Source organism: Monopterus albus, unplaced genomic scaffold (genome assembly GCF_001952655.1).
Source record: "Monopterus albus unplaced genomic scaffold, M_albus_1.0 scaffold97.1, whole genome shotgun sequence".
NCBI lineage: Eukaryota > Metazoa > Chordata > Actinopteri > Synbranchiformes > Synbranchidae > Monopterus > Monopterus albus.
Genome location: NW_018127977.1, coordinates 54,699 through 70,621, shown reverse-complemented (window position 1 = coordinate 70,621; position 15,923 = coordinate 54,699). Strand labels below are relative to the sequence as shown.

The following is a 15,923-nucleotide window of genomic DNA, read 5'->3' as shown; positions in this document are numbered from 1 at the left end:
TTATTTAAACCTGTTTTTGTTTACAATTTATATAGCATCCAAACTTTTTTTGGAACTGGGGTTGTAATATGATTTGCTTGTTCTCAAACCAAAGTGGGCAACATCTGACAAGTGTCAAGATGAACTAAGAGAATTATAACATACATTCCAGTATTTCTGCACTATTTTTACAAGTTCATGTCTATGCAAGACCATCTGTGGAACCTTTAGATTTAGCATTTAGCTGTAAGAAACTAGCCTTGGGTGTGTGTATGTGTGTGTGTGTGTGTGTGTGTCTGTTAAGGTAAGTCTCCAACAAATGGATGTAAGTCAATGTAAAAAGCTTACAGAGAATGACAACAAACGTGTTTGTAGTCTAAGATGTTTTTTTTTTTTTTACAAGCATGCATAAAGCACATTACAATAACTCATGTCCTTTTATTCCTCCCTCTCTGCATCCTCACTGTCCCTGTAGCTATGATAGCGAGGGCCGTCTGACTAATGTGACCTTCCCCACTGGCGTGGTGACCAATCTCCACAGTGACATGTCATCGGGGGCTGTTGCTGTGGACATTGAGATGTCAGGCCGGGACGAGGATGTTTCCATAACAACCAACCTGTCATCAATAGACTCCTTCTACACTCTAGTGCAGGGTAAGGTGCTTACACAAGTGCATGTGTGTGTGACAGAGTAAGGAGTAAAAATTTCAAGAGAGTGTGTGGTGTTGTCCTGCACTTATCTGGGGCAAATATAGCAAATCAATAAATTATATTTCTCTGAACAATAGCCAAATTATGAATTTTGTTATCAGGTTGCTTTACACAATATTAGCTTCTCGCTCAAGTGTGTGCACAATGGGACCATTGTATGTACTGACCTACAGTTAACAGTACTTAGTGAATAGGATGAAATATCCAAGTGAAATCCATCTGCCTTTGTGTTAATCCATACCCATTAACTGCTTGTGGACATAATATCATGGGCATCTGAACAGTCTAATGCTATCTAGTGCAATAATCCTAGAAAACATCCTCAGGAAACTATTGCAGAAAACATCTTCCACTTTCGGCTGTGCCCGTTAGGGGTTGCCACAGCAACGAAAGAGCAGTTGCCACCCAACTGACAATGTGCATGCCTAACTTGGCATGTTTTATGCCAGATGCTCTTCCAGATGAAGTCTAATTTAGAGTCACCAATCAGCCTAAGCTGCATGTCTTTTGACTGTGGGAGGATGCCGGAGCACCTGGAGAAAACCCATGCAGGCACAGGGAGAACATGCAAACTCTGCACAAAAAGGCAACAGAACAGCCGGGGCTCAAACCCAGAACCTTCTTGCTGTGAGGCAACAGCGCTAAATTAATGCAGAAACCTACCTTTAAGAAATGTGTGATGTTTACAACTAAAACAGTAATGTTAGTGAAGCCATAGTTGTTCATAGTTCAGCTTGTTTAAAGTAAGCATGCAGAAACCCGGTGACACACCACATAAAATACAGGATGGTATGATGCATTTTCTGAGTGATGGTCTTGTTGTTTGCTCTATTCCACAACACGGCCTGTGACTGTGTTCTTTTCTTATCTCTGTATTTTTCTGCAAATATATTTGAGCATATAATATAATGGACTGTCTATTAGCAAATCTGCTGTTGTCTTAGTGCTAATCAGCCTCATAGGTGTGTGTGTGTGTGTGTGTGTGTGTGTGTGTGTGTGTGTGTGTGTGTGTGTGTGAAGACACTGACTCATCTACAACATTGAAAAAGATGTTTTCATGGATTCTGTGTACTGGAGGTTTGACACATGACAAAACTGCAGTAACTCCCTGCAGCCTTATTAACAAGCATAACTGGGAAAAAATAAAAGAATTTTTTAAATGTGTAAATGTACAGTAAATCTAGACAGCCAGCATATAAGCAGCTGCCAGTACCTGTCACCTATAACATCCTGTGACTACTGTACTGTGCTGTACATTCTCTACACCTTTATTGAAAATGCACTTCATTTCATTTGATTTGTACCTTGTGCACCTTGTGTTACATTTCATAACAGCAGTTATAAACAGCATTGTTAGCTTTCTAGCTCAATTTTCGACCTTGGAGAATAGATCCAAGATGAGGAAGTGAGGTGTGGACTGACTGATCAGTCAAAGCATCCACTCGGATAATTCTTGATTTGAGGGAGAACATGCTAGTTTTGTCACTCTCATCACCCTACATGTCAGACATTTGGACTGATCAGCCTGCGAAACCATAGTTTAGCACTGATGCCCTTGTTAAATCTCAACTAATGAGCCAGTTGAAGCTAGGCCTCGAGTGGCTGCCAGTGATTTGTTTCAAAGCATGTTACATGTTCCCAGAGTATGAGGAAAAACAGAGGAGATGCTCCCACACAGCAGAGCAGTATTGATTAGAATGTACTGTTATTCAAAGCCATTGACAAATGTAGCATTCCTCTCCATCAATTCATGTTCAATACAATATTGTTTCACCTCCACACTATCATCCTAATTGTATCATGGGGTCTACACTGTAAATCACACCCAGCCTTTAGCAGCCCCCTTGTTAATACAGTGCCTGATTGTATTGATAATATCTGCTGTGAAACTGATTTTTTTTTAAACATATTTTGTAAAAAACGTCCAAAAAACTGGCAAAGTAAGAGGAAGTGCACAGTGAATACAACTTTTCAACAGTATGTAACTGGAGAAACAACTGGATGACAAACTTTAAGGAGGGAGTAGAGCACCAGTGCCATTGATATGGTTTTTGGTGAGATAGCAGAGCATTTTAGGGACTTCAACTGTAAACTGATGCATGTGCTCCAAGCTGTGGATCTGGATGATCCAAGTCTCTCAAGTGAAACATTTTGGTAAGCGAGAAAGATCATAACTGTGGAGTTAAAATTCACAGTGGCCAAGCATTTCCTCTCCAGGCAAATGTCTTCACCAGACAGAGGAAAATGGACAGTTAAACAAATGAAGTTTTAACAGAAGTTCAAACAGGAAGACATCAATCACTGGCAGTGCCCCTTCTCCTATCTAATCAGTGCACGGTGTTCAGCACACAGGCTCTCAACATCAGCTCTCAACCAAGCATATTTAAATCTCATTACCTGCGTCGTCTCTCTACGGTCATTGCGGTTCATGCTCAACCACCAGTGTCCAGGCTCCGTCCATGGGGGAATGCTTGATTTGACAGCTTCTCAGTGGGTTTTATCTCTCCGTGTCTGTTTCAGATGGGGTCATTCCTAAATATGTTTAAGTATGCCCAAATGAACCCTCTCATTCTCCTCAGTGTCTTCCCTGATTGAACTACTCAAAGACTTTCTGGTGACCACTGTTGGCAGTGTCGGGTGTGCTGATGTTCAAACATGCACTGACACTGGGGACCAGCACTGCACTTTGTGAGAATTCATTTTGAACGCTAAACATTTTGTGACCACTGGTACAACATGCTTCACAAATGCCCACCTAATCCATGTGACTTGTGACTTGATAAGAAAATTCAGAGATGAGTTGAAAGAGTCTTTTCTCAGATGGTTTCATTCAGTGGAACTCCATTAAAGAACTTGAAGAACTTATCCTGTATGCTAAAAACGGAATTGACTTATTTTATTACTGCTCCTAATGGACTGTTAGCGCTCTGGTTGATTGATTTTATGTCTGACTTGTTTTGGGCCTTGCTGTTTAAGTTTTGCCTGCTGCTTCAGTGGTTTGGACAGAATTTTTTTTTTTTCATTTTCAATAAATTAACAAATAGCCCATTTAAATTAAAATGACAGATTGGTGAGTTCAAACAACTACTTAAGCCGTTTGATAACGTAACAAATCCGAATAAACCAAAAATTCACCCAACATGCAATATTTAATGAAGATAACATTTGGTTGTGTTAGAAGAATTAATTGCATTTGTTGACTTGACATAATATTTTAAGGCAGCCCTTTCACTCATATTTTTAACTTGAAACAAGTAAAATTTTACAGTTGAGAAAATGTGAAATCACATTCAGGCAACCACCATCAAAATAACAGAGTTATGTTTGCAGCAGTTACATTTCTGACAGATTTGAAAAGTGAAAATGTTTTTGTAATGAGTTATTTGACCCAATATGATTCTTATTAATAACAATTTAGTCAACAATACTGATGAAACTATGGTAACAACAAAGCTTTTGTACTTGCTTTCATATTAATATAAAAATGAACAAGAACAAATTCATTTATTTTTGTTTAATATGTTCTTGAAAAATCATGGCAATAGTCTTTGCAATACTTTGATACATTTTTAAAATGACAATCTGCCAAATGTTAGTAGCTTAGAGAGCCTCACTTTTGATCATTCTTACACAAACACACACACACAGCCATTAGTCCTGCACGAGGTCAAGGGGACCCTAATTAAAAAAGGCTGGGGGAATGTTGATACCTGCTTGGTGCTCCATTAGAAGGTTCAAACACAGCACACAGAAATAAATAGTACTATGTTCTCTCCTTGCATGTATCCCTTTATCTCCTACCCTCTCTTGCACTTTCTTGCACTTTCTTGTTCTCCTCTCGTTGTCCTCTTCACCTCAGTTCAGTTAAGCTTTAATGTAGTTTTTGAAAAAATACCTCCTAATTTGCCAAACTGAAATATCTATGTTAAATACAACTATGATCCGTTAATGATAATAGTCTGTCTTTTCCTCATATAGACCAGCTTCGTAACAGCTACCAAGTGGGTAATGATCATTCACTGAGAGTCATCTATGCCAATGGAATGGACACACACTACCAGACGGAGCCCCACATACTGGCAGGTATGTCGTTTTGAGCATATTACCCTGAATGTATAATGTGGGTGAAAGTGATTCTGTTATAGATTAGTTGAAACAGAAAATGAGCTGTTATTTTAAATGAATATCTTCATATTCAATATGCAGTATGTATAAAATATCGGGTGTAGGCTATTTACAAGGTGAATGCTTATGAGTTGTAAAGTGCTGGGTAACGCACAGTACATACAGTACCAGATCTGCATGTAAAGGGGTTTTTGTCTCACGTGCTGTATCTGAGGTCTTTTCTCTAAGACTCTCTGCAAGTAAGCAACATCTGATGGGTCTGTTTATGAAAAGCATCATAGTGAGATATCACTGTTGCTATCATGTTGTTCTACTCTGACACTCAGTGCAAGCCACTGCTTGTCCAGCTGTAATAACACAGGGTTTTCACCTCACAGTTTTTGATATGACTTGCACTGCAAGTATCAGAAAATATCAAAACAATAACATGAAATGTCACATTGGTATGCCTCAGATCTGATCCTCTCTTAAGTCATGCCAGTGTTTTCACTTTGTAGAACATTTGCTGCTATTCATCTATAGTTAGAATTGTTGATGACCACTTCCCAGTGCATCTCAGAAGTGTTTCAGGCTCAACTGTTGTGTTTTTCTGTTCTTTAGATAGTCATTGTTTGCATTCATGCCAGTACAGTATAAAAATCAGCTTAGATACTGTATATACTGCAAAAACCCCATTTCCAGAAAAGATGGGACATTTTACATAATGCAATAAAAACTAAAATATGTGACTTGTTAAATCGCTTGAACCTTTATTTGACTATCAAAAGTACAGAGAAGGTTTTCATTGTTTTGCCTAACCAACCTCATTGAATTTTGTAAATATCTTTTTTGTACTTTTGTCATTTAAATAAAGATTCAAGTGAATAAAAATAAAATCAGATACTAGTTTTTATAGCATTTTGGAAAATGTTTCAACTTTTCTGGAAATGAGGTTGGAAATGTATTTACCAACACATGTGTAAATGAGCACAGACACAGCTGTGTTAATTTAAATACATCTCCTGCGCTGCACATCCCAGGGTATAACAAGGACAATGCATGAGCATTGTGCACACACCTAGACAGGCATGCATCACAAGACGGTCAAAGCACCCATTAACTAGCAATGATGATTTGACTGTTGACCACAGAGTTGGTTTTTGTTGGCCAGTGGCACGACACTCTGTGCGCCCTGATATTACCAACGCTAAATTACCAAAATTTTACTGGACACACCCCATTTTCATCCAAAGCTACAATCATGTAGTGTCCTGCCAGTCTAATCATCTTTTATTTCATTCAGTAATTGAAGCATGATTTGACCTGAAAGCTTGTAAAAAGCTTGTAAATGTTGCTCACATGCTCCTCTGCCAAAACTGCACCTACAGCCTCAGACACAGCAGGGCAGGAGTATCATCACACACAGAACAAGACTTTACAACAGCTTTTTCCCTGCCGCAGTAAGACTGATGACAAATACGAAAATGTGAGAATATATGTGCAATAGCCCCTTACTAGACATGCGCAGTAATAATGCAGAAATGTTCCACAAGGTATTTTTGTAAGAGCATCCCATCAACAGTGTTCTCTTGTGGGACCTGAGTAATGGCAGGACATTCTCTCAGTGGGAAAATACTATTACTCTATTTTTGTGCATTGCAGTTTTAATGCTTTGTTGCCGTTATGTAATTTTTTATTTTAAGACCGAGTGTTCTTTCTGGCTTTTGACTCCTTACCTGACTCCAGGAGAGCTGCACACGAATTCCTATATGCCCTAGACTGTCTATGCATAAATGGCAAATAAAAATCTTGAATCTTGAATCTTGAATCTCTGGTGAGCGATGCGATTTACAATCACCCTCTCCCTCTTCAAACATGTTGTTAACTCTGGTGAGATCTCAGATGACTAACAGCTGCCACACTGACAGCAGGGCCACCAGATTTTACACCTGCTTTCTCCTGGTGTAAAATTTCACGTGCAGATCCCTCTGTCACAGTGGTAAATCAGGATCCGAGGGTATTTGGATAACTCTCTATTCTCTTCTTCCTGATTTTTGTGTCCCTGAACAGGAACACCTCAAATTGCATATTGAATGAGACCAAACACACAAATTCCTGCAGTGCCACATTTCTTCTGCTTCTCTATCACAAAACCCAGAGTAAATATGAACAAATGTAATTTCACTGTTTAGCGCCAGAAAATGAGCCGCAAATCCTTAGTAAATATCTCCCTTAGTGTTCTTTGCTTTTAGGGTGGTTTAGATTATTTTTTGGTATTTTTCTTCTCTGTAAAGGGTCTATGAGTATTTTGAAAACCATTCTATACAAAACAAGAATAGTATCCATTGTAAAAAGGTGTGCAGTGCCACAGACATTCAGTATTTTGCGGTGAGGTTAGAAGTACTATAATCTGACAAATGCAAAAATTCTTTTTTGAGACAAAAGTATCAAATTGCTAAATACACTAAGTGCTCACTAGGTTCCACTCTTACCATTTCCACACACAGCAGGTGCCATCCATGTGAACAGTATATATTAATTTGGTTCTGTATTTTGGTTTAGACTTTGCCATGACAATATTATGGGTATTCATGTTGTTTCCATATGCATTTGTAGGTGCTGCTAATCCAACTGTAGCCCGACGCAACATGACACTGCCAGGAGAGAATGGTCAAAACCTGGTGGAGTGGAGGTTCAGGAAGGAACAGACACGAGGAAAAGTGATCGTCTTCGGGCGAAAACTCAGGGTGAGAGCTCCAGGTGAAGCCGTCCATAAACAGAGAACAGTTGAACGTCTTGTGACTGAAAGAGAAAATAGGGTTTGGTTGATATACATGTTCTTAAACTGAAAAGGGCATTTGGCTTTGGATTTTGACAGTGGTCCAGTGGATAGGACCTGTTTAATCACAGTTATATTAGAATTGATGGTAACACCTTTAAGTACTCTTTCCTTTGCCACCTTTTTTGACTTGCAGATTCAAAAAACATTGTTTTTAGACCATCTTTCTCTCATCCATTATTGGTACTCATAGTCCGTCCCAGCACACAATGATTACAAGGTGCAGTACACAGTTTAGAGGTGATCAGTGTATCACAGGGTTAGTGCAGACTGTATACATGAACACATTCCTGCACGTTTTTGGACTGATGGAAAGAAAAACTCACACAGAAGCAGGGAGGGCATACAAGTGTCCTTGTAATGGCCCCGTTAGATGTGAATCCAGCACCTTCTTGTTATAAGGCAACAGGCTTCATGTAACTCTTATCATTGTGTTCCCCTCTGTGCTGTTGGGATGTAAGTTTCAGAGGTGTTTCTCTTTCTGTCTGTCACACTGTGTCCGTTGTTGTTGTTACAAGCTATTAGTAGAGAAGGAAGTGGCAGGGATTTGTCTTCAGTGCCTGAATATTACACGATGTGCTGTCTAGCTAGGGCAGCATAATAGGAGGAAAACTGTGTAGTCATGCAGCTTTGCAGCCCATTCAATGCTACAATGAAGTCAAGTAAAGGTGTTCCACTTAAAATTTTATAATGCTGATATGCATCATACAGACCCAGATGATGGGAACCTGATCAAGGCAGTCAATTTGTTTAAAATTCAAAAAGTCTAAATATGTAAATGATTAAAAATAAGTCACAGTCTCTCCATACACACACACACACACACACACACACACACACACGCGTCAGTGTACCTCAAACCAAAACTCTTCTAACTTTGATGGTCAATTACTTCCTAATTACTGCTTCTCACAAAGATGGAAGTGCAGGTACACACACACTTGACACAGTAGAGAAAGGCGCAAAATATCAAAGAGAAAAAATGGACGATCAGAGAATCCTCTTTAGTAAAATCATGGTTTGCTTGGATCCACCTGAATAAGACAGGCCATGCCAAGCTACATTAGTTTCCCCTGATTTGGCATTAAGATTCTGCATGGCTTTTGTTATCCCAGTGGTGTTGCTTTTCATTCAGTTGGCTACTGGCCACCATCCTCATATCCTCCTTCTCTGACCCTGTTTATTAACTTCACTGCATTAAACTAGTGCTAAGTTACAAATGAATGAGTGGCTGAATAAAAAGAGGAGAAAGATGAGTCTTGAATCTTTTCCAGCAAGACTCTCTTTCTGATGAAACAGGTCTATAAAACAATTGACAGGCTAATTTTTAGTATTTCACTCTGCTTCAAGGATCCATAAGGTGAATTTAGTGCCAGACCTGGGCTATCTGCTTTTGTAAATTGGAGTTTGAACTAAGACTGGCTGTGATGCTGTAGTGTTTTATGGGTCTTGAATCAGAAGCTTGTTTTAATTTAGTGGCTGAGGTGTAGATATTGAATTGAACAGTCAGTTATTAAAAGGAATTTAACACCTGGGCTTCTTTGTTGTTTCTTTAGCCAGGTTTCTAATTCTTTATCATGAAGCAATCTTGTTTTCTTTTGTTTTATTTTGCTTTGCTTTGTTTATTTGTTGTTTTGTTGGACAGATGTTTGAAACAGAAAAAAAAAACAGCGTGAATACGATTTGGGATGAAATAATAAAAAAGTCATCTGATTCCCTGTGTCTGAAGTTCAAGGTATTTGTATAACTTGTTCATTTAAAGATGACCAAATATGCCCACAATCTCAAAACCAAGCAATGTGACAGGCTGGTGGCTCTGTCTGTGCAGATAGTCAAGAAATTTGCTGGCTGATTCTGTTAGTTTGGGGGTTTTGGTAATCTCTTTCCTTGGCTCCAGCACTAATTCCCACTTGTACAAAATAAATATCTAAATCTAATTGATATGGAGCATATGGATGCTCCACACTCTTCCTATTTTGGACATTTCATGAGCTTTCCTGTGGTACCACACTCAGGATAAAATGTACACAATATATCTCATAACAGAAAGACTGCCATGATCAGCACAGTATAGTCACAGGATCAGGAATATCTTAAAACCTGTCCCACAGTGCCACCTTCAGGACAAACTGAACAAACAAAAAATATGGTCTCTGACAAACAGTGTTACTGCTGTTATGGCTATGGCTTTAAGAATAAAACTGCTTTGGTGTTATGGGGTTCAATCAGTAGTGCACCCTGTAGGGGCCTTTAGCAGGCTTTAAGCTTTTAGACATGTACAGACATTGAAGGAGCATAAAACATGGCTGCATGTAATGCAATCCCTTTTAGTTACTAAGCAATTCATGTTTCAGATCAAAAAGGTATATGATCACCTATGTCTCTTTATGTATTGCTTATTTGTGTGTCACCACCCTCTCAGGTGAACGGTAGGAACTTGCTGTCTGTGGATTATGATCGCACACTGAGAACAGAGAAAATTTATGATGACCACAGAAAGTTTCTGCTGAAGATCATCTATGACACCCAAGGCCATCCAATGCTCTGGGTTCCCAGCAGCAAGTTACTGTCAGTTAACTTGACATACTCAAGGTAAGCCCCTTTGTACCAGGGTGTTTATTCTTTTAGGGTGTCTGTCAACCTAAGGCACTTTGCTAACCTACAGAATGTTGTAAGGCCAGAGAGGCCAGTGGCATTGAGGTGCTAAAGAGAAGTTTCTTTAAAATGATGGACTCTGTATTTCCACGTTATGTATGACTTTGGAAATCCAGTAGCACTTGTTCCTAATGGGAACAGTGATGCTGAGCCAGGGACTAAAGAGTTATTTTCAGTTCAGATGGACATCATAGTGAAGATTCAAAGGACACGACAGAGGTGTCAGTCACGTTACACCTCAGTACAGTGTCACAGGAGAAAGTATTTGCTTACATATAGACTCAGTGGCCACTTTATTAGGGATACTTGTAAAATCTAAATGTGTAAATTCAATTATATATGCTGTATGTTTGAGGTCATGGTTAAAGATGCTGTATTGGAATACATTGATGAAAATTGAGGGTGGGGGATGGTTAAAGATGCTGTATTGGAATACACTGATGAAAATTGAGGGTAGGGGTAGGTGGGTCAGAATATTAGAAACACTTCACGCCCAGGACAACACCAGCATTAACTAGGTTCTTCAGAAATCAATGTGATTGAATTAACATCTCTGTGATGTTTCAGCTAAACCTAAACAGTGTAGGCTTCATGAAAGAAAACAGAGCAGTGGCAGAGCAGTTGTACTGGAATCTTTTATCAGAATCTTGCACAGTACACACATTACTATTACAGGTGCACCTAATAGTGTTGCCACTGAGTGTATGTACAATCAAACAGACAGAACATCCTTTTCTCATGGTCCCTTAGCTGAATGTTCCTGGAATATTTTAAATGCCTATAGAACCTCTGAAAGGGGCGTGTAGGGGCAGCCATCACATTGAATTTCAATAAGTTCCAACTGCATTCCTTCCACATCATCAGGGAACGTGTTTGAGAACAGGTACTTCTCAATTGCAGCAACATCCTGAAGACTTAAATTTTATGATCAGTAATGAGAACACAGTAACATATTTCCCCATTTTCACAGAAATCAAATACTGGGACTGCCTGAACTTCATAAAAGAAACTAAAGTGCTGTTGCACTAATTCACAACACACAGTGTTCATATTGCCACTGTAATTTTAGTGACTAACTCAGTTTTAACTAAAATCACATGACTGGACACATCCTGGTATAGTCTTCTACAGTCTTATATTTGTGTGTGTGTGTGTGTCCAGTACGGGACAGGTGACAGGTCTCCAGAGGGGTCCAACCACAGAGAGGTGGGAATATGACAGTCAGGGAAGGATCATTTCCCGAGTTTTTGCTGATGGGAAGACATGGAGCTACACTTACCTGGATAAGGTAAGACTGGACACAAAGACTAAAGTCATATAGAGACATATAGACACATCACTAAATGCAGTATAAACAACTGGAAATATTTTCCACATGAATGCCTCACACACTCTGTCTCTGAGGGAGGTAGTGTGATAGAGATGCTGTTCAACTCAGCAGTGATATAAAAGAAAATATAAATGACAAAATGAAACACATCCCAAAACACACGTTTGTTTTCATTCCTTGTAGGGACTTTATATCGACTTTCATTCATTTACCAGAGACTTAGGGTCTTTTTGCACGCCAGTAATATTTTTTGAACAAATATTCTGTCAATGATCCCTTGCATGTTAATGTCCCTGAGCAAAAAGTGGCATGTTTTTTGCCCCAAGGTCATTTTTTCAACTTTTCACCGGTGACACAAACACATGTGACTAATCACAAGCCAGCAACATTGTTACCATAAGTGCATAGTGCACCATCAGCTAATTTATTTATTAACGTGGTGTTCAGTATATATTTTACCTCAGACATATGGTCAGGCACTATTCCAGGTCAATCAATGTGACTGAATTAACATCTCATGAAATTGCTCCTCTGTCTCTTCAAGTGCTGTGGCAGCAGCAACAACTCCTAAAATTGTCCCACAGATATACTGAAGTAGGTCTAAAAATGACCATAGTGCAGTTTCAACCCCTGCACCAAGCAGTGAAATGTTCCAGGATGAACTCCTTGTGTTTAGCAGAACCACCACCTGCAGGATTTGTAGCACAGCCATTTAGAACTTCACATTCTATAATCTTTTCATGTTTGATATGAATACATGTGGCGCATTTAAATTGCCTCTGGGAAAAAAATGCTACTTTGTATTGTATATTTGTGTTGCTCTGTATGTGAAAAGACATTAACTCTAACTTTAACCATAACCACTATTTGCCTAACACCTAACCTTAAACCAAGTTTTCACTCTAAAATTCTGTGATTTACATGTGAAAGGCACAGTACTCACATTATGAGTGTGTAAACAGGTTTCCGTCCCCATCGTGTGAGTAATTCCAGGCACACACACAGAGTTTGTTCTCTGTTTTTACACAAGCAAGGTTAGTGTGTTTGCCCTAAATTCTTGTCCAATAAAGTAAGCAACACTAATTGAAGCTTTTCCCCCAGTGTAAAAATGTACTGTCACAAAGTTAGTGATGAAAACAAGTAGCCCCAAAGACCATACTTACAAACAGTATCAGCTCTGCTCCCCATGAGAGCATAGGAGAGATGAGGAGAAGAGGGGAGGAGAAATGCCTTGTGATAGTTAAAAGGGATAACACAGCTCCCCAGTCTCTCAAAGAGGAAATGAGTGGTGGGAAGGGGAGAGGAGACATGAAAAAGAATACCTCCCATTAGGCAGTATGTGTTTCTTCCCCTTCAAAAGTACTGAGATGGTAGTCAAAAACACCTGACTTTGAGTTCCAGAAGGTCAGATCATAGTTTTTGTAGCTTGAATGCAAATTTAGCTGCGGCTTTTTTTTTTGCCACATTTCAGTTTGAATGGGATTTACAAGTTATGGACGCAGATGGTCTTATACTTGTATAGGGCTTTTCTATGCATTGCAGCGCACTCGGTGAGTTTCTACACTATTTGCCCATTCACCTATTCACACTCCCAAGCAACTTGGGATTCAGTGTCTTGCTCAAGGACTCTTCGACATGTGGACTGGACAAGTTGGGAATCAAACCACCAACTTTCCATTTAGGAAATGACCCATTCTACCTCGTGAGCCACAGCCACCCACAGGCTCTCGTTCTGATTTGAAATTGGCCTGTTTATGTGAAATGTAATAAAAATATGAAAAAGCAAAGTAGTATCTATTAACTTAGACCTGGTAAATCTGGATCTGTAACAGTCAAACCTCCAAGTGAGAAGAGAAGTCCAGAGAGATATATTTCACTGCTGAAAATAGATGGCTTTAAAATAGATGACAGATTTGGGGCTCTATTCTCCTACCGGTGCAATTTCTGCGAAGCTTCAAATGCAATCGTTATGAAGTTTTCCTTGGGCACATGTCTCTATTTTTTGCATATTGGTGTGTTTGCTATTTTCCTGCCAGGACTGAATGCACTTACACTGAGGTGGGAGGAGAGGTGCAGTTGGGGCAATGTGTATGCTGATTAGGCAGCGCAGTGCAATTTTGGTGATTTCTTATTACTGTTGCAGGTGTATTTGCAATTTTCCTGACAGCTGTGTAGGCTGGGATGCACGAGATCAGGTACCCAATTGTATTTTAAATGGCCACAGGAACATAAAGTTAACCTTTAAATCCACAACTGTCCTGCCTGAATTTGCTCCAAATATTATTTTAAATGATCTGTATCATGAAATATGTGTGTTAATTTTGAAAGATTATTTTTAAATAAGAAAAATAAACTAGTTCTCGGTTGACCTTGCTCTCTAGTTGTCCATATGAATATGGTCAAACAGTGTTGGCACACATCAGGATGCACCATCTGTCCTTACAGGATGTAGCCGGAGGTGATCTGCAGCTGGTGTTTGGGAATTGTAGATCAGACATACATTAAAGAGCCCATGGCATGCTTTTCCTTTTTTTGAGTTATCTACAATGTTACAATGCTGAATTATCATCTTAGATGTGACCTAAAGCTAAAAAATGAGGTGTACATATATTCTAGTATTTCTATGCAGAAGCATCTTTGTTTATACGCGGCTCGCAGACTTTCACTCACAAGACAAAACTCTTGCTCATGAGACTTTTTTAAACAAAATAAAGTATTATGTGATAGTTTAAGAATTTCCTTGAATGGTCATAAACTCCAGGCAGTTGCGTGTTCATGTGAACTTCCCTGACATCCACCAGTGCAATTGTTAAAGCAGAATTTTTTTACTGCGTGCAGTTTTGTGGATATATTTTCCCTCCTGCTGCACTGTGACCAGAGGATGTGGAGGAAAATACAGGACCTGAGGTTACTGCATGTCCAGGAACGTTCCTGTACAGGGACTTATTGTTTTACCTGACCGGGTCTAACGTACAAGCAGCAGGCCAGTGAATCCCCCTGTGGGGCTGAATGATCAGCTGATCAGTGCTGGATTCCCCCAGAGCACAGTACCTGTTTGTTTTGACTGCTTGAGACCAGTGTGGGATGTGTTGCTGGTTAACAAGTGGATTAACAACCCATTGTCAGTGCTACGCTACCTGTTGGAATTAATTTCACTACTTTGAGATTGTATGTGGTTGTGTGGGGATCCCTTGCGTTTTTATGTTTCAGGTCTATTTTGTTTTCCTTCTTATGTTTAGTGAAGCGTAATCGCCACAGACAGCTGTTTAAATTACACAAATCCCCTGTTATTTTGTGCACTTTTCAGTGACATCTGTTATGATTGCTCAGGCGCATGATGTAATTTTCATCTTAATTTGCATTTCATGTTCATTTTCACTTGCCCTTTGTAGCAGGCCAGGGAAAACCAATAAAATCAATAAATCCATATATAAAAATGGTGCAGATTTTTGTTCCTGCTTTTTTTTTCATGAAAATTATTTTTATCCAGCACATTTCTGCTGTTGGTCAGACAGCAGACTTTCTGGCCACTGTCCAGCTGACAGATAGTCAAGTCAAAGTGTTTATTGTCATATGTACAGTAAGGAAACATGTTTCCCTGCACAATGAAATTCTTCCTTTGCTGTCCACAATGAATGCCGAACAGTAAAGAAAGTAACTTTCAGCTTTTCCTGTTTCGGGGTCGCCACAGCGAATCGTCATACTGACGACTCGCATGTTGACTTTTGCCACATGTTTTACGCCAGATACCCTTCCTGACGCAAGCCTGGCTCGAACCCAGGCCGCAGCGGTGAGAGCGCTGAACAATATAGTCTAAACATAAAATAAAAACAGATAAATGATAATTCAAATTAAAGGCAATTTAAAAACAGTAAGTGAAAAATATAATAGAATATATGCTACAATCAGCTGTATGTGCAACAGTCAAGTAATGGATGTGCAATTATGCATGTGCAAACTGAGAACATCAATAATCAGGTGCAGTTACATGAAGTAATCCCTGATTATAAACTCCTGTCAGCTGTTTAGGAGTCTGATGGCTGTTGGAAAGAAAGAGTTCTTTAGAAGTCCTGCATTTCACACAACTGTACCTCCGGCCTGAGGGTAGAGGTGTGAACAGTCCATGCTGGGGGTGGATGGGGTCCTGGAGGATGGAGGCAGCTTTCCTGCAGACTCTGCAGTGGTAAATGCTCTGCAGAGAGGGCAATGGAGTCCTGGTGATTTTACCACTCTGCAGGCGCTTGCAGTCCATAGCAGTAGTGCTGCCATACCAGATAGTGATGCAGCTGGTCAAGATGCTCTCCG

The 15,923-nt window shown here is 39.6% G+C and overlaps 1 protein-coding gene across 14 annotated transcripts in view; it reads left to right on the top strand.

Annotated features, from left to right (window-relative positions):
• The window catches only part of LOC109965182 (teneurin-3), a 620,836-nt gene that overhangs the window by 587,164 nt on the left and 17,749 nt on the right, over nucleotides 1-15,923 (top strand). For all 14 annotated transcript variants that reach the window (XM_020608995.1, XM_020608997.1, XM_020609006.1 and 11 more), the window contains 5 exons: nucleotides 455-633; nucleotides 4,669-4,773; nucleotides 7,411-7,541; nucleotides 10,056-10,225; nucleotides 11,450-11,576. In XM_020608995.1, coding sequence (XP_020464651.1) covers nucleotides 455-633; nucleotides 4,669-4,773; nucleotides 7,411-7,541; nucleotides 10,056-10,225; nucleotides 11,450-11,576 — 712 coding nt within the window. The remainder of the gene's footprint in view (nucleotides 1-454; nucleotides 634-4,668; nucleotides 4,774-7,410; nucleotides 7,542-10,055; nucleotides 10,226-11,449; nucleotides 11,577-15,923) is intronic.